The 27,074-nt window shown below is 35.2% G+C and overlaps 1 protein-coding gene across 3 annotated transcripts in view; it reads left to right on the forward strand.

Annotated features, from left to right (window-relative positions):
- The window catches only part of LRRK2 (leucine rich repeat kinase 2), a 70,579-nt gene that overhangs the window by 19,297 nt on the left and 24,208 nt on the right, over nucleotides 1–27,074 (forward strand). For 2 of the 3 annotated variants that reach the window (XM_052789218.1, XM_052789217.1), the window contains exons 9-31: nucleotides 1,020–1,144; nucleotides 1,700–1,779; nucleotides 2,335–2,441; nucleotides 4,084–4,213; nucleotides 5,367–5,491; nucleotides 7,167–7,300; nucleotides 8,931–9,075; nucleotides 9,381–9,520; nucleotides 10,884–11,012; nucleotides 11,099–11,269; nucleotides 12,997–13,252; nucleotides 13,490–13,678; nucleotides 15,151–15,272; nucleotides 16,065–16,134; nucleotides 16,596–16,816; nucleotides 17,318–17,568; nucleotides 18,856–19,004; nucleotides 20,845–20,938; nucleotides 22,628–22,814; nucleotides 23,206–23,387; nucleotides 23,851–24,080; nucleotides 25,107–25,234; nucleotides 26,512–26,730. In XM_052789218.1, coding sequence (XP_052645178.1) covers nucleotides 1,020–1,144; nucleotides 1,700–1,779; nucleotides 2,335–2,441; nucleotides 4,084–4,213; nucleotides 5,367–5,491; nucleotides 7,167–7,300; nucleotides 8,931–9,075; nucleotides 9,381–9,520; nucleotides 10,884–11,012; nucleotides 11,099–11,269; nucleotides 12,997–13,252; nucleotides 13,490–13,678; nucleotides 15,151–15,272; nucleotides 16,065–16,134; nucleotides 16,596–16,816; nucleotides 17,318–17,568; nucleotides 18,856–19,004; nucleotides 20,845–20,938; nucleotides 22,628–22,814; nucleotides 23,206–23,387; nucleotides 23,851–24,080; nucleotides 25,107–25,234; nucleotides 26,512–26,730 — 3,584 coding nt within the window. Of the gene's footprint in view, nucleotides 1–1,019; nucleotides 1,145–1,699; nucleotides 1,780–2,334; nucleotides 2,442–4,083; nucleotides 4,214–4,251; nucleotides 4,273–5,366; nucleotides 5,492–7,166; nucleotides 7,301–8,930; nucleotides 9,076–9,380; nucleotides 9,521–10,883; nucleotides 11,013–11,098; nucleotides 11,270–12,996; nucleotides 13,253–13,489; nucleotides 13,679–15,150; nucleotides 15,273–16,064; nucleotides 16,135–16,595; nucleotides 16,817–17,317; nucleotides 17,569–18,855; nucleotides 19,005–20,844; nucleotides 20,939–22,627; nucleotides 22,815–23,205; nucleotides 23,388–23,850; nucleotides 24,081–25,106; nucleotides 25,235–26,511; nucleotides 26,731–27,074 lie in introns of those variants that run through there. The other variant, XM_052789219.1, reaches the window with a different exon arrangement.

A 27,074-nucleotide genomic window follows, 5' to 3' on the forward strand; every position in this document is an offset into this window, starting at 1 on the left:
AGAGCTAGATTTCCTACATGCTTACAGTTCATTGTTTTACTATGACGTGGCTGTGTTCACATCATATGTCCAGCATCTTCACAGTGTTCAGAGCTGGTAAGTTATGTTGACAGATCTTAACAAAGCAACCTGTTTGTTCCTAGGCAAATATTGGATAATCCCTACTTAACATAAAATCTCTAGAGATAACAACACTAATTTGATGCTGTGTTTGCCATGTATGACAGTACTGATTACATTGTGGCAGCTGATAGCAACACCAAATCAATGCTTGTGCTTGAGTTCTGAAAGCGATTAAAAAATTTAAACTTTTCCTTGAGTACACTCCAGGTATTATTTTGAAACAGAAGTTAGTTTAGTTAGTTGCAAAAAGCTAAGAATCTGATCCTCTTTGTCTTTGAGTAATTGTTCCATACAAAAGTCAGTAGAGATGCTGTTTAAGAGTCCCCAGAATAGCAAAGGCTAGAAATCAGTACATACTCCAGTAAGCCTCAGATATTATGGTCACTGTTGATACTTTTTTTTTCCTTAAATGCTGAAAAATCACAGGTATAAAATTATTTCTTTTAAATTCTATTGCACTTTCTAGGACCAGATATTTCTCTTTTAGCAACTGCAATTTGCATTTCATTTTTTAATGGCACTGCTTCAGAATTTAGATGGCTCTGTGGTAAGTGGTTAAATTATATTTTATGTCTGTGGTATTCTGTATGTAAACACACAACAAAAAAAAAGCATGTGCAGGTCTTTTCAGAGCCTGAGCATTGACTGATCTGTAACTATGTACCTAATTTACTGCACTATAATTAATTTTTTTAGTCCCTTTATAACCTTAAAGACATTTTTCAAATCTGTCATAGAGTTTATGTCAAAAGACTTCTCGCTTCCCAGAAAAGGCTAATCCTCCTCCTGATTTTCGCACATAGGCAGCGTGAGCACCTCCATGACTACAGGAAGGTTAAGATATAAGTGTTTTGTTTTCACAACAAGAATTTATTGTAAATATTTTTTATTTCAAGCTGAAACAATATTCTTAAACCAAGACTTAGAAGAAAGAAAAGAAGAGGAGGAGGAAGAAAAATTATGCTGGTTGGAAGCATGTTACAGAGCATTAGAACTGCACCGAAGAAACACAGATGTGCTGGTGAGAATTTCTGGATGATGGGGCTGTGGAGAGACTGCATTATGCATTAAATAAAATGTTTAGCAACATCACTTTCTTCTATTTATCCTTGGGCAAACAAGGCCTTAAGGACTGGATTAGATTTAGAATAAATCTTACCTGTCTTGCCTTTCTATCTTTGTTCACCTCAGCTGGTTTCAGTTACTCCTTTGGATCAACTGTAGGTAGTTAAGATGAGACTTGTTACCTGAAACTTTGGCCATCCAAAGATTGTTGTTTACGTAGCTCTTCTGAATACAGCAGCAAAACACAAGACCATCAACAGAAGAATTAATCTCAGCCTAAAATAGGTATCAAAATGCAAATCAAATAATGAGTTTGTGGCAAATGTTTGTAACTCAGGCCTATCCCAGCTGTAAAGAATGTGACAGTCCGCATCTTGTTGTATTTCTACATAAGGCACCTTGTACCTTTGTCATAGACTGAAAAACAAACTATTTAAATTTTTTTCATATATTTTTGATATTCTAAAAGCATATTTTCGTAATCCTTTGTCTCCTCTTGGTTTATATTTAGGAGGCTGCATGCTGGGCTTTGAAAAATCTGTTTCTGTATCAACGCAACCTTCATGAGAAGATTGGAGATGGAGATAATCAGTCAGTGTTAATATCTTGAACTGTATTTTTGGAAATGAAAAAAATGAAAACCTGCTATTAGGCCATTTGGGGTCTCATGTTTCAATTATTTTTATTTTTATTTCTTGTTTTCTAATATATGATGAAATGCATGGTGATCAACAACACTTGGGAAAGTTTCTTGAAAATTGTGCTAACCTTGACTCAGGCAAAATTGCTAGTGTTTTAATAAAAGGTCAGAACACAGTCTAATAAAGCTAATTTTTATAGTTCAAAAGGAATTTCTTCTTCAGTTGCAACAAGGATAGAGAGGACTAAAGAATTTAAGAGTAGGGAAAATAGAGAAGATAAAGATATCTAGTATGTAAGAAGTATGGAAAAGCAGTGCTCATTTTCCCACAAATCAGATGAAAGGGCATAGTTGGGGGGGGGGTGCTGCCTCATATTAGAAGCCAAGTACAATCATCTGAAGATTTAATTATGTCGCTTAATACCTTTTTAGGAGACTGAACTACAGTTATGAAGTAACTGCTGTAATGTGGTCAATGTGCAGTGATTTGTTTCTCTCTGTGAAAGGTTCCCAATAGACAGAGCAGTGATGCTGTCCATGCTGATGCACTCATCTTCAAAAGAAGTGTTTCAGGCAGCTGCTAGTACCTTGGCAATTTTGTCACAACAAAATGGTAAGGGAATTTAATTGTCTTTACTTTCTAATTCAGCAGAAAGTTATTACCGTAACATTAAATAATATTTAGTGTGCTGTTGTATGAATACAGTATTCCCTGTGACTAGAATATTATGCAGTTGTGTTTAGTAGGAAGTTTATTCCTTGCTTTGAAAAAGCTATTGTTGGCTAGTATCAAAGAGAGTATGTGGAAGTAAAGAGCTCTTTGCCGGTTTGCAATTGCTATTTTTTGGAGCAGGAGACATGAAAAGAGTGCATTCTTTTTGTATGCTTGTTTATCACATGTTTGAATTTCATCAAGAGCAGCATTTGTTGAAAATCACGTGAGTAAGGATTACAGCCCAACAAATACCATTTTCTTGCTTAACACAGAGTATTTGAGCAGTCCTGTTGACTTCAGTGAATCAAATTACTTATAGAAAGTTAAGCATGTGCATAACAGTTTTCAAGATTGCTTTAGTCCTGATTGTGTCCCTAACATGGTTTCCCAACTTCGATTTGTAGACCCCCTCAAAATTTTCCAGTGGAGATGTGGACCCCTGGGTAGAGTATTTAAGCCTACTGACAGTTGGCCTGCTTTTATAAGATACATTTCCTAGAACCCTTTGAAATGGTGGTTTGTAGGTTGCACATTGAAAACCACTGGCTAGATAGGAAGATAAAGACTAGCAGTTAATTATCATTCTCTAGGTGAGAAAGCATTGTTTTATCACTAGGTTACTGAGCCATCCAAGTACATAAAACCTAACAATGAAAAGATTTTATAGTTATTTATGAGATAAATATATATCTATATCAAGAAATAGATCTCATAAATGTATGCATACTGTTATATATTATACCAGGTATTTTCATAACATGTTACTGACAAGTAGGCCTCTGATTCCATTTGGAAATCTAAAGCAAATTTTTATTTTGTCTTTTTTGTCTTCTTTTTTTCCCCCTAAATGAATGTGCTTACGCCAGAAATGATAGACATAAAGAAGCTTAGTAAAACCCTCTGGCACAATGCTTGAATATTGCTTGAATTAACCATTTGAAATGGATGTACTGAACTGGGAATGACAAGAATTGGTGGTAGTTATCATGATAATGTAGAATATTTTTATAGTGTTCTGAGCTGTATTGGTTACATTATAGCTACAACATGTGCTTGGGTGCTTGAATTTTAAAAAAATGAATTAACAAAGTAAATAGAATGAATAAATATAATATAATTTTTGAAGCCTTATTTTGGAAGTTAGAAGGTGTTTTGAAAGTTTTAAATTCTAGCTTTTCTACATGATCACAGAGTGCAATTAAAAGGAAAAATTGTTTAAGAATAAACATTTTTGAAAATGAAAGTAAAGCTGTACGTTCTCCTTCCCTTAAGGTAACTTAATATAAGTAAAAATAGCAGATGTATTTAAACATATTAGGCATTCGGGAATTATAATGCTCTTGATTAAGCTATGTAAACAGAAGTCAGCTTCAGCTGAAATTGTTTCCCATGCTAATTTATACTTTTATGATGTGTGTGTTTGGTGAGGAAAAAAATTGTAAAAAGTGGGGAAAAAAAGTTAGCAGTTCTGTTGGTTTTGAGACCTATACATAAAGAGAGAGAGATTTACATACGGGATGCTTACTATTTTGTGTTGTAGTAAATATTAGGAAGACACTTTTGGCTAAAGGAATACATATGAATGTTTTGGATATAATGAGGAAACATCCACATTCTCCTGAAGTTGCTGAAAGTGCCTGCAGAATTCTGAATCATGTTTTCAAAGGAAGGTAATATGCTTAGAAATACGTGGCCACTTCCAAAGTGAAGGTTTCTGAGATTCAGTGCTGTAAGTGATTATATTTAAATTATTGACTGTTTCACTCATATTAAAATTGACCACAGGCTAACAGCCCCATTCAAGACATTGAATTTTTTAAGCCCTGTAGTCAGATGCCCAGGTGGATATGTGTAAGGAGCTGCATGTTCTTCCCTTCATGGTTCTTGAGCAGTGAGGTTTGAATAGACTATTGCTAGATGGTTTCCCCTCCTGTTAGCCACACTGAATTCCTTTGAGAGCTAAGAAATTTCCCACAATATTAACTCTGGTTATTAAAATAACGTTGTGTTAATATTACTTTTGCGTTGGCTTTTGCAAATGCTCTAGAACAGGACTGGAAAATCAAACTTGTGACTCATAAGTAGTGGTATACAGGGTGGGAACGTGATTCCAAGTTTTTCCAGCCTTCCCTGAAAGCTTTGTATATGCTAAGCTGTCTGTGAAGAAATGACAGACTCAAGATATAGTCACAGAATTTCTTATGAATAATTTCATTTTATAAAGAAGAAAATCTCAAAACTTCCATAAATGTTCACAGGAATAAAAAGTATTATAAAATGAAAGAATAAAATAACCTTAAAAGTGAATTAGTGGCCTTTGACTACTGCCATTTCTAGGAATGCTAATGACATTGAGATTTATTTTTTTTCTTCAAGATTAGAACCTAACCTGACTGATATTTTTCTGTTTATTCTACAAATATCTGACAATTCATCAGTATTTTATGACAGTTGCAGAGCACTAAATTAAGGAAGATGTTTCTTTTCACGTATCTGGATTGGTATCAAAGTGAAATATATGAATCCACCACTCACCCTGAGTGAAATACTATATTCTCTGTGTATCACTGTTCTGGACTGGATTGCAAATTACCTCTCAGTAGTCTAGAGTGGAATTAGTTACATAGGCTGGATTCATGGAATGGCACAAAAATAATGTATTTGCTATGATGAAGAAAAGTACCATAGTTTAACTTATATTTTGTAGCTCACACAAGATTTACAGTGTTCTAAAGAGTTATCACACAGTGTGATCAAGGAAGCAAATACATGTAAAATTTAGAAATGCATTCTTTTTATTTATTTTGTAAACAATATTTTCAGTTTCCCTCATCTGGATATAATGACAGTAGCTGTATCAGAAGTTGTAAAAGCCATGAGGAAACATGAAAAATCACTCTCTCTACAACTGGAAGCACTTCGAGTCCTTTTACACTTTATGATGCCCGGTAAGTCATCCAAAAATATAATTGGTGTGGCATCATACAGCAAATCAGAGAATAGAATTAGATAGCTGGGTTTTAGTCTTTCTTATCTAATGAGACAGCCTTTAATGGGACTTCAAAAGATTTACTGGAGTTCTGTACATAGCAGAGAGCAGCTGTAACTCTTCAAGAACATACAAGATGGAGGAAAACTTTTGAGGTATTGAAGGTAACAGACCAAAATTATCATTGCTGATTTCCCCTTGATTTCATCAGTGAAGAGTTAGTTCCATTACTTCAAAGGAATCAAGGGAATGAGTGTGGAGCTATCAGTGTGATTGTGTATTTTTGTCATAGATACCCTTTAAGTGAGAACAAATGGTGATACTGACATCAACATTGTTGTACCCAAAATGCAATTGTTTAAATAGTATCTCTTGGAAGGAACATAAAAATTGGACCTCTGACACCAAAATTAAAGACAGTGATTTAAAGATATGAAATATACTATTATATACTACTTTCTACAGAAAAGGAGAAGCCAAACTGACTAGCTTAGAAATTCCTTTCAAAAAAAAAACTTGTTAAAGGCAATCTACTGTGGGAAAATTACGTTCTTTGTTAGTTCTATACCTTTAATAGAATTTGGGGAAAGTTTGAACTCTTCTTACCTGTTTACTGCTGTATATCCTATTTCTTTCCTCTGATATTAAGTGTGAGAGTGCAGACATGGGCTACTGGTTTTTTTTTTCCAGAGCAACTTTTTGCAAGTATCTCTCAGCAGTTTTAGTTGAACATTTACAAAACCAGTAACTCTGAAACTAGTAACTTGGCTAATATGCAGACTGATTGCAGGTTTTCAGTTTCCTTCTGTTTCTAGAATTATAATCCTAATGCTTTCCTTTCTTTTCAATAAACAGCAGGATTAACACTTGACATACATATTCTAACATGTGGACAAGGCACTTTTTTTGCCAGTATCATGAAAGGGAGGCCCTTCTAAAGTATAGTCAAACAAAGAGAGCGCCAACTCGATGTTGGAACTTGCAGGTTAAATAGGGAATAAAAAGTAATTCATGGGGAAAATAGTAATCGGAACAAATACGAATGCTGAAGTGACTTTTAAAGGATTTCTGGGTACTTTGTGTAGTGCCACTTGACTGCAAGTGCCAATAGCTACAAGAAGGGTAAATCTGAAAGACCTTTCTCAGTTCCTTTATTTGTACTCACCTTCCACTTAACGTCAACTGTGCGTAAAATTTGGCCTATTATGTGCTGCCAAGTGAGAAAGGGCAACTAGTTTATAGCTTCTCTATAGTGTCTCCTTTCCAGAAGGAAGAGGCATTCTGAAGTAGGTATCAGGAACACTGAGAAACCCAGTAACTCAAAAAAGTAATATATTGCAATGTACCTTAGGCAAAATTCTTTGGCATGATTTTGCGTTTTCACAGTAAGCAGTGGGCAAACACATGCTGAAATCGTCATTTCAAACACAATGTACTTGTACCACAATGTAAATCTGGAGGGACTCCAGTCTCTGTAACTACAGCGTTCTGAAAATGTCATAAGATCTGAGATACGCCCTCTGAGTCACCTGTGTGTTCAATTTGATTGTTATATTGGGTTAATAATATTGGGTTAATACTGGGGAGAATATTAAATCTGCTCTTCTGAGGAAGGCTGTTTTCCATTGTTCCAGATATGAAGAATGAACACCAGAATGGTTCTTCCAGAGATGTGGGAGATGCTGCCTTTGTACTTACAGTAAAAGTCATTAAAAGCCAGTGTCTGTTGGAGGGAACTCATTCGTTGGTGCTTAATGCTTTGAACCGGGTATAGCTAAAGCTTTATTCTAACGGATTTTGTCACTATTTTACACTTGCAATGGTGAATCATTTGTAAGTTTTAGTTCCGCATTGATTTTCCTATTGATTTGATAGAATTAATCTTAACTCCTGAGTTTCATTTATCGTTTGGGGTTTCTTCTTACTTTCTTTTCTGGAGTGTATTAGATGATCCTTTATACAATATCTCTAAAGGATATTTATAAAAACAAGACTAATCTTTTTTCAAGCATACAGTTTATTTGTGATTTTTTAATGGACTAGCTTATACATGAAAAGTGTCCTCATACCTACACCTCAACTACACCTAGAACTGAGTGGTTCTTTAATATGGCTTTCATGGTTACATATTTGTTTACTTTCAACAGAACAGTGTTTCTCAGTTGTCTCCATTCTTTTCACTGTTCAATTCTATAACTTTTTCCAGCCACTGGAAAACAGAACGATCACAGTGCCTTGAAGGGTAAGCTGGAAAGGGAAAGGCTGAAGCAGACCCAGTCTAAACAAAGAAAACACTGGGCACTTTGCACAGCAAATGAACCTTAAATCCTAGTGATAGGAAATGTTTAACTTCATGGTCTTCAGAAGAATCCCACCTCTACAAGGTTTCCAAGGTTCACATGACCACAATCAAATTGTAGCAATTCACAGTTTTTCAGAAGTCTTTCAACAATTTTAGGCTTGCCAAACACCTTCAGTCAAGGAAATTTATGCCTCTTAGCAAAAGAGTGCTAGAGTATCTAAAGGAGATTTCTTGACCTGAGGATATAGGAGTTAACAAGGGAGGCAAAATAATTTTTACTTCAGAATGTATTACAGTCTCCAGTGCTTTGTGACCATCCTGATTGCTCTTTGTGACCCAGCTGGTTTGTGTTTTGGGGTACTACAATATCAACCAGAACAGCTAGAAATTAACATTTTAATGAAAAACTAGAGAAGGAATAAGAAGGAACATGGGCATGACTCCACTGAAATAATTTTGCAGATTTGCAAGTCACTGTGACAGCTATGCACACTTTCAGATCTAGGCCTCATCTAGGTTTCCTCCATCTAAAAGTGGGGGAAAATTGGGAAAAATAATCACAAATAACCTATTGAATTGCTATATAACTAAACCCAAAACTTTTAAAATCTTGATGGGGTGTTGTAATAGGTATATTGCTTCATATCTTTTTCTTTTCATGTTTTTTTCAGTTGCCACCATGTTTATCACTTGTGCCAGTTCTGAAAGAACCCCATTTTTGTTCCTTTTTAACCACAAAGGAAGTACTTTTTCTCACTCTCCTTATCCTAGCAAAATGGTGTGAACTTGTGAATGGTTGTACTGAAACTTGAGGAAAAAAAAGTCCCACTTTCCATTAGAAAACTAGCTAGGGAATATTTTCAGAATCAAAGGTGAAAATCTGGGGAGGTTATGAGCAGCTTAAACTGATGGTTGAAATAGAAACCTTTTTGAAATTGTGATTATTGTTATTTATTGTCACATCAGCTGTAATTTCACATACTTTAAGAACACCAGTCGCTTGTTCTTAAAGAATAACTTTAAGAACAAGCAACTTTTCTGTTGCCATTGTAAGCAGAACAAACTTGATCTGATTTTATGTTCATTTCTTCATTAGTTTATTGGAAATCCTAGCATTCAGAAGTGTGGATTAAAACTACTTGCTTCTGTAGCTGAGTGCACTGGTGCACTAGAAATTTTAACCCAGCAAGGAGCTACTGACACTGTGCTTCACACCCTACAGATGTATCCAGACGAACAAGGTAGGGAAGGTGTTTTGTTAGTAGAATGTGAATGACGTAGTAGGAGGGGCCGATTAACCATAGAAGCTGTAACCTATCTATTACACTCTTTAGTACTGGATGTGATGTAGGTTACATGGCAAGAAAAGGCTGCAGTACTGCATAGTCCTCAGGTTCATCCTCTTTGTAGTTATGCCTGGCCCTGTAATAGCTTATGCAAATAACTTTCTGGAATATTAGTAATATAACACTACGTAGGTCATGGGTTTATTCCACTCAGAATGTCTGAATAATCAACATTATTAATCTTTCTTTTTTTCTTCTAGACATACAGTGTTTGGGTTTGAGTCTTCTACACTCTTTGATTACAAGAAAAAGTTTGTGTATTGCAACTATGCATGTCCTATCAACAGTTCTGGTTTCTGCTCTGCGACGATTTAAAGAGGTCACTGAAATCCAGATGCATGTATGTGTTATTTCTGTGTACAAAGATGAAAGTGAAAGGCATAACCTTAGAAAATTATTTTAATGTAACTATATTTGAAGTATAATTACTTATTTTATTTACTTCATTTTGATTTTATTGCAATTACTAGATTAGTATAAGCCTTTATAATTAAACCAATATGTTTGCCATAGAGATGGTTTTCTTTGAGGCATATATTCAATCCAGAATATGTAAGTGTAGGTTTAGGTGTTTATCTAAGATTTCTGAGATCTGCAAAGTAGAACAAATTTCTTAGTCGTGGTCCATCATTCAGTCAATCTACAACCATTTAATGAAGTAACCTTTATTATAGTATTGATTTTCCTTCTTTTAAAAGTAATAGAAAATAATTTAGTTCCCAGCCCTGTCACCAGCAATAAGCTTAGCGTAGGAATGCTGTATTTAAGAAGGATATTACTGGAATACTGTGTCAGACTTTGGATCTTCTTCTGAATATGGAAGGAGAGTTCTTCTCTGTCTGCAAACACACGTTCAGTCCTCCTTGTGTGAAAGTTCCATTTCCTCTGCTTCAGAAGAAGCTTTCCTTGTTTGTTGCCAGTTTCATTTTTCTAGCGTAATGGAGCTTGCTGTGAGATCAGCTTCCTGTGAGAGTTTCTGTAATTCTGTTTTGGATCAATATGAAAATATCACAAGCACAGCCTCCCTTCTTTACTGCTGTTTTTCCCCCAACGCTTCCAAATTTAGCTTAGCAACCAATGTAGAGAGAAATCAAAATAATGTGGTGGAATAAGGAAGTTGCCTGAAGTGATTTAGTCTCAAGTAGGCTTGGACAGAGTCCGTAATTTAGCCACTTCACCCTTCTAGGTGAACATTACTTGCAGAATCATGGGGTAATTTTGTATTTGTTTTTAGTTTTTAGGTACACCTGTTAAGTTTTTCATTTAGCCTATGTATTTTTTTCAAATTCAAGGATTACAGAGCAACACATTGGGACAGGGGCTGCACCTTCATCTCATATCCTTAGAAGGAGATTGTTTCGTCTGTACATTTTCAGGAAATCACGAGTACATTTGTCAGTGCCAGGCAGGATGTTGTCAGATATTATGGTGCATAATTTGGCTTTTCAAAAGTGTCAGTTAATATCTGTTTAAGTGGGCCAGCTAAACAAGCATGAAACTACAGCTATATAAACACAAAGACATCAGGTGTTATTGCCTTCTCTCCTGATCTTCTCCAATTTGTGAATTATTGCATGTTTAAAAGCAAGAAAAAAAATTAAAGCACATATCTTTTGGTTGAAATTTTATTTTGTTGCACAACCTGTTTTAAAATGACACTTTTTAACACTGTACTTATTTCAGTCTTCTCATTGTGTTCTTAGGGATTTCATACAATCTTGTCAATTCTTGGTTTATCGCCTTGTTTTGCAAAGCTGCTGGTACATGAATCATTTGACACAGTCATTTTCCACCAGATGTCTATGTGTTTCACTGACCAGCGAGATCGACAGGTATCTTCTGCCTTTTGACAGCTCCACAGCTGAAAGATTTTGGTGCTTTTTTTGTTCTAACTTTGATTGTTTGTCTTCCCATTCAGTTTCAAAGCCTGTGTTGTAAATGTTTTGCTAAAATAGCTGAAAATGATGATATAAAAAATATGATGCTGGAAAAAGCATGTGTTGAGTACAATAGTATTATGGCTGAATGTTTACTTCTACTGGGAGCTGATATTAATAAGAAGACAAAGACAAACTCTTTGATCTATCAGGTAATATATGGAAATATATATAGTTTTATTGCTTTAAAATTTGTGCTTTCTCTTTTCATGGAATCATATATTTGGCAGAACACAGCAGCAATACCCAGTGCAATCTAACTGTGACCTGAGTGGTGTTAACCAGTGCTACTTATGGTGACTTCAGGCTCAGTCTGATGTTCATTGAAACACCCTTCACTTTACTGAACCTCATAGGGTCACTGTCAGCTAGAATGTGCCCACGCTGCCAGTTCAGTTCTGATGCAAGTTCACTTTAAAGTCCATGCTTTCTGATTGTTTACCCTGTTCACGTGCAAACCTGGGTTCAATCAAGTACTGACTTAGCCTTAGCTTTGGAGAATATTTGAGAAAGAAGACTAAAGCTCAAGCTTTGCAAACTCCCAGTCATTTTTTCAGAACTAATCAGGCACAGATGGCATCAAGCCCATTAGAGCCCAGTCCATGAACTGATACTCCAAATTCAGCTCTTTCCAAGCTCTGTGAGGCCGAAATACAGATGGACCAGCAGGCACCACTGTGCATGGATAGGTTTCAGTGTGCTTAGTCCCACTCTGTTCTAGACCTGCAGAGAAGACTTTGCCCAAAACGCCTGCCCTGGAACGGTGGGGTTTTTTTACTTTGTGTTGTAATTAAAGATGGATATACTCATCAGTTTTTGTGCTGATTTAACTGTTCTGGTTAGAGTTCTGACTTTTTATCAACACAGCTAGAGTAATATAACATCTTGGAATGCCTGCAGTCACACTAGCTGTAAGGAGCTTTATCCAGACAGTGGCCACATCCAGAGCATCAACTATTTGAAATACGTTGGTGTCTTAAATAAGGCCATAGACAAACATCCCATCTGGATTCAGCAATGCCAACAGAGAGGCTGTTCCCACCTGCTTGTAAGGGCTCCTTGCTAAATGTGACTGCCTTTAAAATTTTTTTTGAGAAATGCTGTGTATGAGCACTTCTTGATTTTGCTTCAGTGTCAAATTTTTAAACAGTCTGAGATAACCCTACCAGTACTGCGTGAAATTAATTAGGAAGTGTTCACTCCTGCTGGCAGAGCTGGCTGGGTGATAAAGCATAGCTGGGTTTGAAACCAACCATCCATCCATGGAGTCTTAGGTAGGCAAATCACTGTTAGTGAACCACAGTGGAAATATTGAAGTAACTGGAAGTATTTCTAAAAAATATTTGTAATATTCACAATCAACACTGCTCTGTGGAGCAATGCAGGCTGAGAGATTGGAAGGAGTAAAGCTGACTGAAGTCAGTGGACCTGAGCTCCCTAGCACTGGGCAAGGCCTGACGAGTCTCACCATTGTTGCTTGTTCATCTGATATCCAGATGACATGGCAAAATAACCCCTAAGTGTCTTTTTTTCCACTGAACAGATAAATAAATGGAGTTGCCATAGACCGCATGCAATAACCAAACTACATAAATTACCATTCATCTTTGCCTGGATATTTTGTGCACTCATGGCAGAAATTACAATTACAGAACTCAAGCATTTGTTATATTTTGGGCAAAGACTTCAGGAAGATGGGAGCTGGTACTCAGATGCCTTAGGCATCCATATGCTCTGAGGGGTAGGGAATTGTGTAGTTGAGAAAGAGACATGATCCTAAAAATACAATGACTCTGAATTTGAGACAAGTCTCTTAATGCAGTCTGAGCTGTTGTTTGAGTGTCTCACATAAGTTTTTGTAATTGCTTTTGTCTGTTAGGTTTGTGAGAAAGGAAATAATCCTAAATTGGTGGAATTGCTATTAGCCAACGGTGCTAGAGAGCAGGATGTTCGAAGTGCTTTAGCCATCAGTATAAAGAGAGGAGATAGCCAAATCATCAGCTTGCTCTTAAAGAGGCTTAGCCTTGATGTCGCCAACAGCAGTATATGTCTTGGAGGATTTGGTATTGGGAGACTAGAACCTTCCTGGCTCATTCCTTTGTTCCCAGATAAACTTACTCCATTAAGAAAACAAAGTGAGTATATATAGAATTTGCTATACAAAATGTGTTAATATCTCTTGATGGTACTATATAAGTGTTTTAAAGTGTTTTAGATCAAGACCTTCAGTTGAGGATCTCCTCATAGCATTCAGCTGGTTATAGAAAGACTGCCAAACCTTGAAAATAGATCAAGTTATTTCTGTTAATTTTTTTAAAGCTATTTGGATTTCTTGGAGAATATGCTATCTTTTCGGTTTCTTATACATACAGATGCAGGTTCTGCACTGGCAAGAATGGTGCTTAAATTCCAGATGAAGAATATTTCAGAGGATAGATCAAGAGCCTCCTCTGATCTAAACTTCTCTGAAGACGGAGTGGATAAAAACTATGATTGGAATTTAATTTCTGACCCATTAGTGGACAGTGTTTTTCCTTTCAGTGATGATATTGATAGTGAAGGTAATTGTTTTTCTTTTCTTTTTTCTTTTTTCTTTTTATAATCCCAATCTAGTGTACCAGGGCTAGACCATAGCCATAAATCAGTTGTTTATTTGTATTTGAGATAAAACACTTCCCACAAAAAGAAATAGTTTTATCTAAAATTTTGTTTGTGGTAACATTGGAAAGTAGTTTATGATGGGCAAGTATGTGCTTTATTTACAAAATTAGGACCTTTATCCACTTAAAATTAGTTCTTCATGCATTCAGTTTCTTGTAGAGAGAAAGAGTGGGATTCATCCAACCAATTTTAGATACTGACTGTTTTTATGTCTGTTTATGAGCTATTCTCATATGCTGCCTTTATAGTCTATAGCAAAAAGCAAGTCCTTCAAGAGCACAATTTGTCTCATCATGAAGTCAGGTGTATTGTGATCTAGAAATCCCTATTCCCTGGGTTGTCTGTAAATAAAGTGCGCACAACTAAGTCTGGTATAGAGGACTATATTGTTAACAAATAAAGTAGGTGAAACAAGCTCTATCCCAAAGATATCTAATTGATCAGAATATGTAAATTGACAAGTCTATGTTCAGTCCAACATCATTCTTGGTAACCATGTCAGGAAATCTGAATGCCTTTAACTTATAAAAAAACAGCATTTCTGTCTACAATATCGATAACTTAATACTAAGAGTAAGTGGCCTTGATTTTCAACATACCTTTTGTTTGTTCAGATGTCACTGTTGTTTTAGAACTGTTGGATACTTAAAATCATCACAGATGAAGAATTTGAATTCTGGAATCAGAGAATCCTAAATAATTTTTTTTGTTCTGTTTTGTTCTTTTCCTTTACATCATTCAACACCATTTTTCATTTCTGTAGGACTGTAGCACAGGCATATAATACTGATGGGTACTATTTGTTGTCCCACATAGAAAAGTTATTAAGTCATATGTAAATTATGGTAAAAAAATACAGGTTTTGCTAACAAGAGTGATTTTAGGAGTTTTAAAAGTAGCTTTGAGAAGAGGAACACTAAATGGGTCCAGATAATCCTAAATCACCAAAGCCAGAGTGTCATTTGATGTTTCATTCTCAATAAATGTGAGACTGCAAGTTTATCTATTAAAATACAACCTTTTTCTATTTGAAAAAGTTATTTACACTGCAGTAGCACAAAGATGTGTTAAGAAACATGTATAGTTAATGCCAACCTGCTGGAAATTTTAAATGATAAAGCATCAATGTAACAAGCTGCAGGTCGTATTTGGAGCATGTTAAGTTAGTATGGCCCTTGTACTCTAAAACATGTTGACAACATTCTTAGCCTATTTCACACACAGTTAACAGGTGAGATCCTGCCAATATTGATGCTTTTGAAATGTATCTCTCCTTTGTATGTCAGCATCTATATTACAGGGGAATTCTGAGCCTCATCTTTAAATACATTTTCTTACTTATTTGTCCTCCTTTGTTACTGTTTTGTACTAGGAAGTGAAGGTTCACTTTTTACAAAAAAGAAGTCCAATTCCATTGCAGTTGCTGACTTATATTGTAGGGAAATGGCATTTCAAAGAGGTTCTCCTACTTTGCCGCGACATTCCTACTCTGTGGTAAGTCAGATCCTTATTCATTCCAGGCTTCTTATAAGTCCATCTGTGTTGCCTACAGCAAAATTGTTAATAATCAAGTGTTAGGAAAGGTCATGTAACCATATAGGCTTTTGTCTCACTGTTGCCATTTAATATTTCCTTCTATTGCTGTGCAATTACTGTGCTCCAGATCACTGTACAGATGAGAGTTTATTTCAGCAAAAACTTACGATCAATAAAAAGTACACGTTCTCGTGAATTGCTCAAATTTCCGGTCTGATGTTCAAATGTAGATACAGAAACTGTGAGCCTGTTCACAAAGACTTAACTACCCCTTAGTGAAGCTGGTCTTCAGAGTGCTACTGCAGTCAATGAAGAGAGACCGATTCCATAAGAAGTCATGAGAGGACAAATTAGTGGAATCAAAGTCAGGTTCCTTTGAAAGACGCTTGTCTCTTTCCATTGACTGTAAAGGGAAACTGGAGAGACTGGCTTCCCTAGAGAAAGTTATTTGTTGTAATATCCTGCTCCATCCTATCACCCCACCCTAGTGAAAGTCATTTTAGGTTGCCAAAAAATGCACTGCTTCCATTGCACTTTAAATCCACTGTTCTTTCATATTGCGTGGATCAGTAAGTTTTATAAAGATGTGACCTATTGTTATTTTTAGTTGAAATGTATAGTTTCTTTGTGTTCCCCCTGGAAGTTCTGATAAAAAGAAACCACAATAAAAAGAAATTATCTGAATTCAGATCATTTCAGATATCTGCATATGTCCATAAATGTTTTTTGTTCGCTTCTGGGATTTTCCAGGGACCTGGCTCAGATTATGAACCATTAATGAAACAAAGAAGAAAATTCTTGCCTTCAGATGAATCCCCCAGTAAGTAAACTACAATTTAACATATATAACAGATTTTTCATCCTTAATGCTTTCACAAGCATAGCATGCAAAGATTTTAGTCAGATTATACATTAGTTTACAAAGAGGAGGATAAATTTTGGAAATACTACAGTGGAGTACAAATAATGCATATACATGGAATTTATTTTTTTCCTGGGCTTCACAAATATTTTATGTAGAATTAAACAGGCAATGAAATTTCATGAGCGCCCTTACTAGCTTTCAAAAGCTACTTCTGTTGTGCAGTGCATAAGTGTCCATCTCTTCCCTATGGTCTTATAAATTTGTCTCTTAATAGAAGTCTTCATGGATTTGGATCTTAACCAATATCCAAACATTCACTGTCTTCTGCATCTTTACATCCCAAGTTGATTGATCTTAATTTTAATTACGTGATAAATTAAATCATGCTGGTTTTCCCATGTTTTTTGTTTTAATAGAAGGCATCTCAAAATTTTCACCACATATAAGACCATCAGACAGTCTTTCTTCATTGATCTCAGAGAAAGAATATATTAAATCACTAGATCTTTCATCAAATGAGCTGGAGAACATTGATGCCATCAGCCAGAATAGCTGCTTAACTAGTCATCTGGAACATCTTGAGAAACTGGAGCTCCACCAAAATGCTCTTACAAACATTCCAGAACAACTGTGTGAAGTAATTCTGCATAATTTTATGTAATACAAGTTGAGATTAAATAAATTGTTCGTCTCTAACAATGTACCCATAACAATACTACTAACGAATATGGGTGTATATTTTTGCATGCTTCATACGTTCACTCAATTTTCATTCAGTGGATTTACGTTCAGCTAGAAATAAAAGTATTTTCATTTTCAAGTCATTTACTGCAGAGAACTGCTTTAGGACATGTTATATTGAGTAACATAATAATGTAAATGAAACCGAGAACTGCAGGCAATTCTTATCTGTTAAATTTTATGAAACTGAGCTAATTAATTTTGAAGAATGCTTTCTATTTTATTCTGTAATAGAAATATTATGGGTTACATTGCTATGATTGCTATTTTCTGCTATTTTTCCTAGTGAGAGAAATATAAGTAAATTAATAAATTGTATAAAATATAACTCAATTTAAAACCTATAAATTCATATTTTCATTTAACTTTTTAAAAACAAATTATCCTTTTCTTTCAGAACTTGAAATGCTTGACTTACTTGGATTTGCACAGTAACCGATTCACTTCTTTTCCAACTTACTTACTGAAAATGAATTGTATTGCAAATCTTGATATCTCTCGAAATGACATTGGACCTTCCTTTGCTTTGGATCCATACCTCAGATGTCCAACTCTAAAGCAACTTAATCTTTCATACAATCAGTTGGTGTGCACTCCTGAATTTCTTACAAATGTTGCTGAAAATCTGGAACAGCTATTGCTAGAAGGGTGAGTAGCATTAGTGAATGGACTGTAGCATAACAAACGTAACAGAAAGTAGTATATTTGTCATCCAGAATGATGACTGTTATAGCATGGAAAGGATTGTTTAGACAGCAGTGGAACACTGACATTATCTTCCAAATGTGTAACTTACTACAATTTTCAGTGTTGTGTTAAAAAGTACATGAGAATATCTTTGGGCTTTGATAGAATCTAATAGCATTGCAGTTTCAGTAACATACTAAAAATGTTGTAGTTCAGCATTTTTCTACTGCCATACTATTCATCCACAGGACTGTCTGTGTTGTCTAACATACTCAACTAGGTTTTCTGTATACAGAATACAGTTTCCAATGTATTTCATATTCACCAAAGGTTTTTTGGAAGTATGATTGACGGAACTGCATTTATTGGTATGGATATGTTTTAAATGACAGAAGCAGAGAAAATATGTATTTTTTTGTTTACCAGCACTTTTTATCATATTTGTGAGTGAGATAATTCATACCTATACGGATTTCTTAAGAATGCTATTATTGATAGCTCTGTAAACTGCAGATACTGCCTCATTCATCTCCCATAATTTATTCTAAATAAGATGGTGACATTTTTTACACAGAAGTTCACACAGAATTAAGATAGCAACATATGTAACTAAAGCAAGCAGTATTAAACATGGGTCAAATTTACAAAAGCAATATTTTAAATTCAAAATCCTGTAGCATTTCTTCATTAGCTTCGTTTTGAACTTTATTAGCAATATTACCCTTGCAAAACAGTGCTGCACGGTTTGTTTATCTCTGGATTTTCAGGATCTTTGTATCTTTCTCTTTCTGGTGTTCTTCTTCCCAGAATACATTGTTTGTAACAATATATACTCATCCTGAATTGTATCCCCTATATGGAATTCCATTCTTTTTTTAGATTGATAGTCATTCTGTGATTATAATCCTGCAAACGCATATCTTTAGTAAACAGAACTACTCACAAATGCAACAGTCCTCTTTGTGTGAGATTGAGCTGCAGGATGTAATCAGGAAATGACACCTTGTAGTACATTCTGACATTTGCTCTCCAAATTAATTAAAACAATCTTAATGTCAGTCATGTTATTGCATGTTGCCACATGTACCAGTGTTTTTGCTGACTGGTCAGTCTCTGTATAGATAAAAATCTTATTTTTGGTTTACCAGTGTAAGGATAGCATTGCCAGATCAATACTCTTTACTTTCACTCTTTAGCTAATAGTTTCTGAATAAAAAACGGATATTTTTTTTCTTCTTGTTATCATAGAAACAAAATTTCATGCTTATGTTCACCTATATGCTTGAAAGAACTGAAAATTTTAAACATTAGTAAGAACAATATTTCATCCCTTGCTGAGAATGTCTTCATGGGCTGTACAAAGCTGGAGCAGTTCAATGCCAGGATGAATGCTCTTGGTAAGTATCTGTGAAAATAGGATCCACCTTCTAGAAACCATTCCAAGTCACAAAAACCCTCAGCCACCAGCATTTGAAGTCTTGGGAGAATAGAAAAGGAAAATACCACATTTGCTTGTCCTTGTTTATACAGTTCCCTAAACATCAGCTTTTGATCAGTGTTGGAAAGCCATGTACTTCCAGTGGGGCTTGATGGACATTTGATCTGACTCAGAGTAACTCATCTTGTTTTTACATTTTTAGTGGATGCTGTAAAAATGGTTGAGTGTACTCAAGATAGTACATATTGTTGGGGAAGGTTCAGAGGAAAGGCAGAGGAAATTGTTCAAAGTTAGCTTGCAAATCTAGTACTAATACAGCTTTAATACTGTACTGAAATACATACAATACAAGCATCCTGGCTTGTATCAGAAATAGTGTGGGCAGCAGGACTAGAGAAATGTTTGTCCCCCTGTCCTCGGCACTGGTGAGGCCGCACATTGAATACTGTGTTCAGTTTCAGGCCCCTTACTACAAGAAAGACACTGAGGTGCTTGAGCATGTCCAAAGAAGGGCAGCAAAGCTGGTGAAGGGTCTGGAGAACAAGTCTTATGAGGATTGGCTGAGGGAACTGGGATTGTATAGTCTGGAGAAAAGGAGGCTCGGGGGAGACCTTATCGCTCTCTAGAACTGCCTGAAAGGAGGTTGTAGTGAGGTGGGAGTCGGTCCCTTCTCCCAAGAAACAAGTGATAGGACAAGAGGAAAAGGCCTCAAGTTGCACCAGGGAAGGTTTAGATTGGATGTTAGGAAAAATTTTTTCACTGAAAGGGTTGTCAAGCATTGGAACAGGCTGCCCAGGGAAGTGGTTGAGTCACCATCCCTAGAGGTATTTAAAAAATGTGTAGATGTGGTGCTTAGGGACATGGTTTAGTGGTGGACTTGGCAGTGTTAGGTTAATGGTTGGACTCGATGATCTTAAAGGTCTTTTCCAACCTAAATGATTCTATGATTCTAAGTATTACCACGCTATATCCAGTGTTGTCTTCTGAATAAGACAGAATGTTTGGTTCACTTGCCTGAATGCAGGTGTCATTTGAGATGCCCTGAAGTATCACACTTGGCTTACAGCTTCTGGTCCAGAAAAAGCAGGTCTTCCATAGTTCCTGTGTTGTATCTCTAAGCCATGTGCAGATGGCTTAGGTACCACAGGGCAGATCACCTTCAGCAGAACCCAGTGTTTAAGCAATTGAATTGAGAGTGGGTTTCAGTGGCTTAGCATACTTTATGCAAAGGTGTCAAAATTAATTTACCTATGAAAAATACAAATTACATAAATGAGATTTTAATGATACTGCAGGAGTTCATAAGTTACTGTCAGAATTTATTTCTGTCTTCAAGACATAAAATCTTCCGTTTTGAAATTATTGTCACAGTATTTCAGAACGTAGCTCTTATGCCTGCATTAAACACAGCTGAACCATTAGAGTCATTTTTATATGCATAAGTCCCACCACTCACTGGGTGAATTATGGGAATGTTACTTACACTGGCAATACAGTAAAGCGCAAGTAAGATTATTTCAGTGTTTAGTGCCAATATGAGATGAAGTATGATAGTATGTAATGTGATAAAAGCCAATACATTAACTCAGTTCTAAACTTCTTTCATTTTGGGAGTTTAGTTTTAAATAAGCTTTAAAAAAAAGATTCAGATTCTGCCTTTGGTAGCTTGTACAAAGACCTGTGTATAGAAGGTGGTAGACTGACTTTTTAGTCTGTCTTTGATTTTAGAAAATTCCAGTCTTAAAAATAATTTGAACAGTTCTGAAAAGTAATAGGATTAACCTCTTTTTCTGCTCTAGAAATAATACCTGACTTGTCATCCAGCATAACAAGCTTAAAATTATCCCAAAATCATTTTATTAATGTTCCAGAAGCAATTCTTCTTCTACCACAGTAAGTTACTATTTTATTCATTGAAGTTAATGACAAGTTCTCGATGAAGAAAATCTGATGGCAAGACCTTTGTTAAGCAAAAAGTTCTGCATGTTTTACTGATTTTCAGGAAATATTCTAACAGTTTAAATCCAAAACATAGTAGCTTTTAACTGAAGACAAATCAGTCATGTTTTCTTCATTGTTTTGAGAAATTCTGTTCCTCAGATTCAAATCATTGTTATTGAGAATATATTGCTTGACTGCTGAAGCTGACAGTTCTTGCTGAGAAGACCAGAATAATTTTATTATTTTCTTGAAACCAACAGTAAAAAGATACTGGCAATTTTTCCTTTTCAAGAAATTCTGCAGACTTTTGCACAAGGCTACTGAGATTAGTTTTTCACTTCCCAAATATCACAAGATATTTATTCTCAAAGAATGACACTTCCTCTAGATGGAATTGTGATAAAGATGCATGTGACATTTATTTTGCTATACCTTCAAAGCATTACTCATGTGAAAATCAGACTTCTTTTTTTATAGAAGTTACTGACCTTAACAGGTCACTAGAATCAGATTGTGGAAGGAGTGCTTGGAAGGGATGATCAGATCAGTTATCTGATAGATGTGGGTAAATGTGAGTGCTGATGGCACTATGGGGAGGGCAGATTCACAGGTTTGTGAACTTACATTAATCAAATTTACATAGAGCATGTCATTATTAACATGATATTACACTGTTTCAGCATGCTAACATTTATATTCACAGCAGCAAATTTAATGGATATGTTGAAAAAGGTGCAGCTTTCAGGTTCTACATCTCCCAGCCCAGACAATAAGGAGTTGCATGGATTTTTTGCATGCTTCATTTTCCACAGTACATAAACAGCATATTTATCCAACAGATGACTTACGGGAATGAAATGTTCTTTTTTATGTAGTTCTTAAATACATGTGTAGTTGAACTATGTAATTTATGCACATACATGTTTTTACAAACATATATTCATAGAAACATTCTGATAAGTGAGGTAGCCATAGCATCTGGTGTTAGTTTCCTAAGTTAGGAGCAAGAAAGAGAGCAGTTCAGATCACCTAGTGGGGCTCCATAGTTTATAAGTGGAATCTTGGGTTCTAGAAAGTTGATAATACCAGGAAGTTCCCCATTGCTTTTTTTTTTAATTTGAGATTTATAAAAAAGCACATGAAAATACGTATTAGTATTACGTTAGTTGTGCACTACAGGAGTGTGAACCATGTTTATCTGTGTCTTCTACTAATCTGAACAGAGCCATGCATGTCTGCAAATTGTAGAAAGAAGCAAGTGGACTATTATCCCAATATGTACACTTATTTAAAGTGACTCTTTAATTTACTATCTGAAACTTATACACACAGTATAGTGTGGATGTTTATTTTCATGACCAGGCAATTTCATTCACAAATACATTGAAAGAATATTATACTGAATCAATCATATATATTTTCTTATAATTTTTTCTGAGGTAATGAAGACCTACTTATAATATCATCTTACTTTTGCTTGTAGTAGTAATTCTCTGTCTTCCATGTACATTGCTGTCAGAAAACTGTCTGTTCTGATATCTAATCTATTTGTTTATTTATTAAAAATGAATACAGTTCCAGTTAATCTCAGGTTTATTTTTTCATTTGCTAACTTCTTTTTTTTTTATTTCATGTTTTTAGTTTGCGATCAGTAGATTTAAGCCAAAACAAGATCATAAGCCTGCCTGGACCAATGCACTGGAAATCATTAAACTTAAGGGAGCTGTTATTTAATTATAATCAAATAGACGTCTTGGACTTAAGTGAAAAGGCATGTGCATGGTCTAGGCTAGAAAAGCTACACCTGTCCCACAACAAGTTAAAGGAGGTAAAGTGTAAGATTCTACCTAAAGAAAATGAAATCACTTTTCAATTTAATGCAGTTTTTCAATGTTCATTTGATTGTCATGTCACTTCTCATAAAATTGTAAATTCTATTAATGAAATGGTATGTTAGTGCAAGTAGTACTTCCTGTGAATGCAAACCACCCTATTCTATTAAGCTTTTCTGTCTGGAATGTGTCATATAATCAGTTTGTATAATGAATTCATTATGAGGTCCTTTGTCTATTAGCATGGAATATTAGGCCTGTTTACTAAAAAAAGTTAAACTACAGCAGTAAAAATAATACCTAGTTTTGTTACACATTAATGTATTCATGCTCATACTTTTTTTTTTTTTAAACATTTAATTGCCCATTAAATGTTCTTTTATTTAGATTCCTCCTCAGATTGGCTTCCTAGAGAATTTGACTTCTCTGGATGTAAGTCATAATCCCGATTTGAGATTCTTTCCAGATGAAATGGGAAGACTGTCCAAAATCTGGGATCTTCCTTTGGAAGGTCTCCATCTTAATTTAGACTTCAAACATGTGGGATTCAAAGCCAGAGACATTATCAGGTTTGTTGCCCTATCATTCTTGAATATTCTTGTTTTGCTTTCTTGGGATATGCAGTAAGCATTAAGAAAAGAGCATATCCTTTTGAAAAGACATGCTGGTTTGTTGTATGAATTCCAGCATGCTACTCTATGGAAGGTATCATATATCATATCAACGCACACATAAAATAGATTATAGTGATTTAGACTATAATAGTATTACTTCTTGAATTTGGTGCTTCTATAAACCATGCAATAAATGGTGCTTACCAATGATTTCTAATATGTTTCTGTTTTATTTACAAAATAAAGAGACACATTCTGAATTAAGCTTTAACTTTCAAGTCAGAAATTAGAATAGACTTAAAATCCCAGTAACGTCAAACACATACTGAAAATTTGAAGAAAATGGTATGGTCTTGTGTTCTGTTGATATTTTCTTTATTATACACTTCTATGAGTACTGCAAACTTTTTTATGCCAGATTTCTTCAACAACGACTGAAGAAGGCTGTACCTTATAACAGAATGAAGCTCATGATTGTTGGAAACACTGGCAGTGGGAAAACCACCCTGCTACAACAACTAATGAAGTGCAAACGAACAGAATTGGGCTCTCCAAAAGCTACAGTAGGCATTGATGTAAAAGACTGGATCATTCAAGGGAAAGGCAAAATGAAGAAAGAGCTTATATTAAATGTGTGGGATTTTGGAGGTATTTCAAGAGCTTATTGTCCTTTACTATTTTCTTTTCTAACACAGTAATGCATTACTTAGAGTCAGTCTGTGAAATTTGGAATTCTGGACAGTAGAATCATGCAAATTTACACCAAAAGTCAAGTAACCACTTCTAAATTAGTGAATTCTGTAAATTGGCAGATAATCTCTCAAATTTAATATAAGGCCTCAGGAATTTCTCATCACCAAATGTGGTCTGACCACTCGTTTCAACCATAGCACTCTAGAACTGTCATTTCAGAATAGTAAGAAACTGCTTGTAATCAGTCACCAGAAGAATCATCTTCCACTCAACTGTTTCTCCCTTTTATAGTCTGAGTCTCTCTGGGCTCTACAGTATCACTGTTTCGTAATGTCACAGAAAACAAAGCACTTAGGCAGCGTCTTTAAACTTTGGACTTTGGAAAACTTTCTAAGTTTGGGGGACTCCAGAAGCACTTCTGAAATTCAGGGGTATTTTAGGCTATAGAAAAGTTATTTTTAAACATTGGTCCACGATCATTTAAATACAGTCTATATCACAATGGATAAGCACAGAAGAGCAGAATTAAAGCTGAATGTCCAGCTTCCATTGTGATTTTAAGTGCTTAATCATGCGAACTTAGGAGTCTTATTTTGAAGTTGCTGAAAGGATAGGAGAAAGGGAGGAAAGAAGAAAGGAAGGGAAGGAAGGAGTGAAGGAGAAATACTGGAGTTTTAAAAGAAACATGACCTTTCAAGTTGTCTTTGCAGCAACCATGTTTATCTAGTTGTTAAATCTTACACTTCTTGATTTAAAACTAGCTTACATACTTCAACACTAAACTTCAGTCAATGAGCTACCACAGAGTACCTACCTAAAATTCATAGTTATTACAGGCTTCCTGTCAATTTAGACAATTTTCTGTAAGCATTTATTTTATTTGTGGATTAGTGATCTGAGAATAAGTGTTCTCCTGCCTTTTTGTGATCTGAAGATATTCCACGAGGGAAGTACTCAACAGTGGAAATTTTTTATCATTAGGACAAGAGGAATTCTACAGTACCCATCCTCATTTTATGACCCAAAGAGCTTTATATCTCGCTGTTTATGATCTCAGCAAAGGACAAGCAGAGGTGGATGCTATGAAGCCATGGCTTTTTAACATCAAGGTAAGCCATAGATACATACACAATGGAATTCCACTTTCCAGGGAGCTGTTGGTGAACAGCAAATTAACCACAAATATTTTTAGACGGGGGAAGAGGAAAGAAGCTCTTCAGCAAATAAAAATAGTAAGATGAAACAAGAGCTGAAGTAATCATATATTGGATATGAAAATATTTGTAGACATACAAAGACATGATTAGCACCATTTTGTTCTTAAAATGGTCAGAGTGATTTGCAAAATAATAGTTTGTATGTTCTGGCAATATTTTTAATTGACTGATAAAAATAAGAAATGGGTATTATTAAAGGGATGATGAGTTAAACCTGCTTTTTCTTTTATGCCATTGTAAATTCTGCGGAAATCAGAATTTGGCTAATGTTAAACTGACTAGATGCAGGTTTGAAATCATGCTGTTAAGTGCATGCTTAGCGTCCTATTGTTAATAGGGATGATTCCAGGACTATGGTAGGGAAATTGGTCTGAGAATCTGCCTATATATTTTTCTTTTGCTCTATGTGTTTTATTTTCATTTGATGGAATCACCCCATGGTGAGCATTACTTGTCTTTTCCTTTTGTATGATGGTTAGCCGTGGCTGGGCAATGCAATTACATAAAGATTTTGTATACTGATCCTGTTTGTTAAACTCGTCTTTTCCACTCTTTTCACCTTGAGCAGTGATACAGGACAGAGGGTTTACAGTCTGTTTAGTGTTGATGAAGACCCTTTCTGTTGTGTTCTCCTTTGCTATGCAGTACTCGCTGGTGTTTCATTGCTGCACTGTTCTGGTGACAACTAGCAGAGTACCCTTTGCTTTTCTATTTTGTTGGGCATTTTTAATGAAAAATACAGTTGTCCCTCTATCTTACTGACAATGACAAGTTGTCAATTAATTTGCAATTAATCTGTAAAGTATGAAATCCAGATCTATACTGCTTCCTTTTAGAAAAAGCTGATTTTTTAATATTTCTATTTTGAAATAGACTGCTCTTTGTATGTTAAAAAATGTTTCATATTTATAGGCTGATGCATTTTTACTGCCTTATCCAGTCAAGGCTATTATGTGGGATTGCAGTTTAAACTTACTCTGGATAAAGACATGACATCGTATTTCAGATTTCAAACTTATTTAAGAGAGGTATATTTAAAGAGGGAGAAACGGTTGCTTTTTTCATTGTATTGATTGTTTCGACTAAATTGTTCGCATTTTATGTGGATATAAAACAATAACATCAACATTTACTATTGAGTTAATCAACTGTATGGATCTTAATAACAGGCTCGAGCTTCAACATCACCCGTCATTCTTGTTGGCACTCATTTAGATGTTTCTGATGAAATGCAACGTAAGGCCTGCATGAGTAAAATTACTAGAGAGCTGTTGAATAAGCGAGGCTTCCCAGCAATCCAAGATTATCACTTTGTGAATGCTACGGAAGAATCCGATTCCATTATCAGACTTCGGAAAATCATAATAAAGGAAAGTCTTCACTTCAAGGTAAGATACATACTGTTTGTAATGTTGAAAACATTCTAGTTTTAGTTAAGTAAATATATTTTTAAACATTAATTAACACATAATTAAATACATTTTTAGTGTGATAGCAAACTCATCTTGCCTTCTATAAAATGTTACACACAGCAAAATAACGAAGGAAAATCACCAGGTTTGTTTTCATTTCATTTTCTGCCAAAAAAAGCAACCTAGTAAAAATCTCAGCTAAGTTATGTTTTCAATCACTAGGGCCATAAATAGAATATTTAATTAAAAACAGGCCGTCTTTTTCTTACGAAGAAATGTGATCAAAAACTGGTTGTTGTTGGATGACAACATGTAATTGC

The sequence above is a fragment of the Harpia harpyja genome, chromosome 6 (assembly GCF_026419915.1).
Source record: "Harpia harpyja isolate bHarHar1 chromosome 6, bHarHar1 primary haplotype, whole genome shotgun sequence".
In the NCBI taxonomy this organism is placed as follows: Eukaryota; Metazoa; Chordata; class Aves; order Accipitriformes; family Accipitridae; genus Harpia; species Harpia harpyja.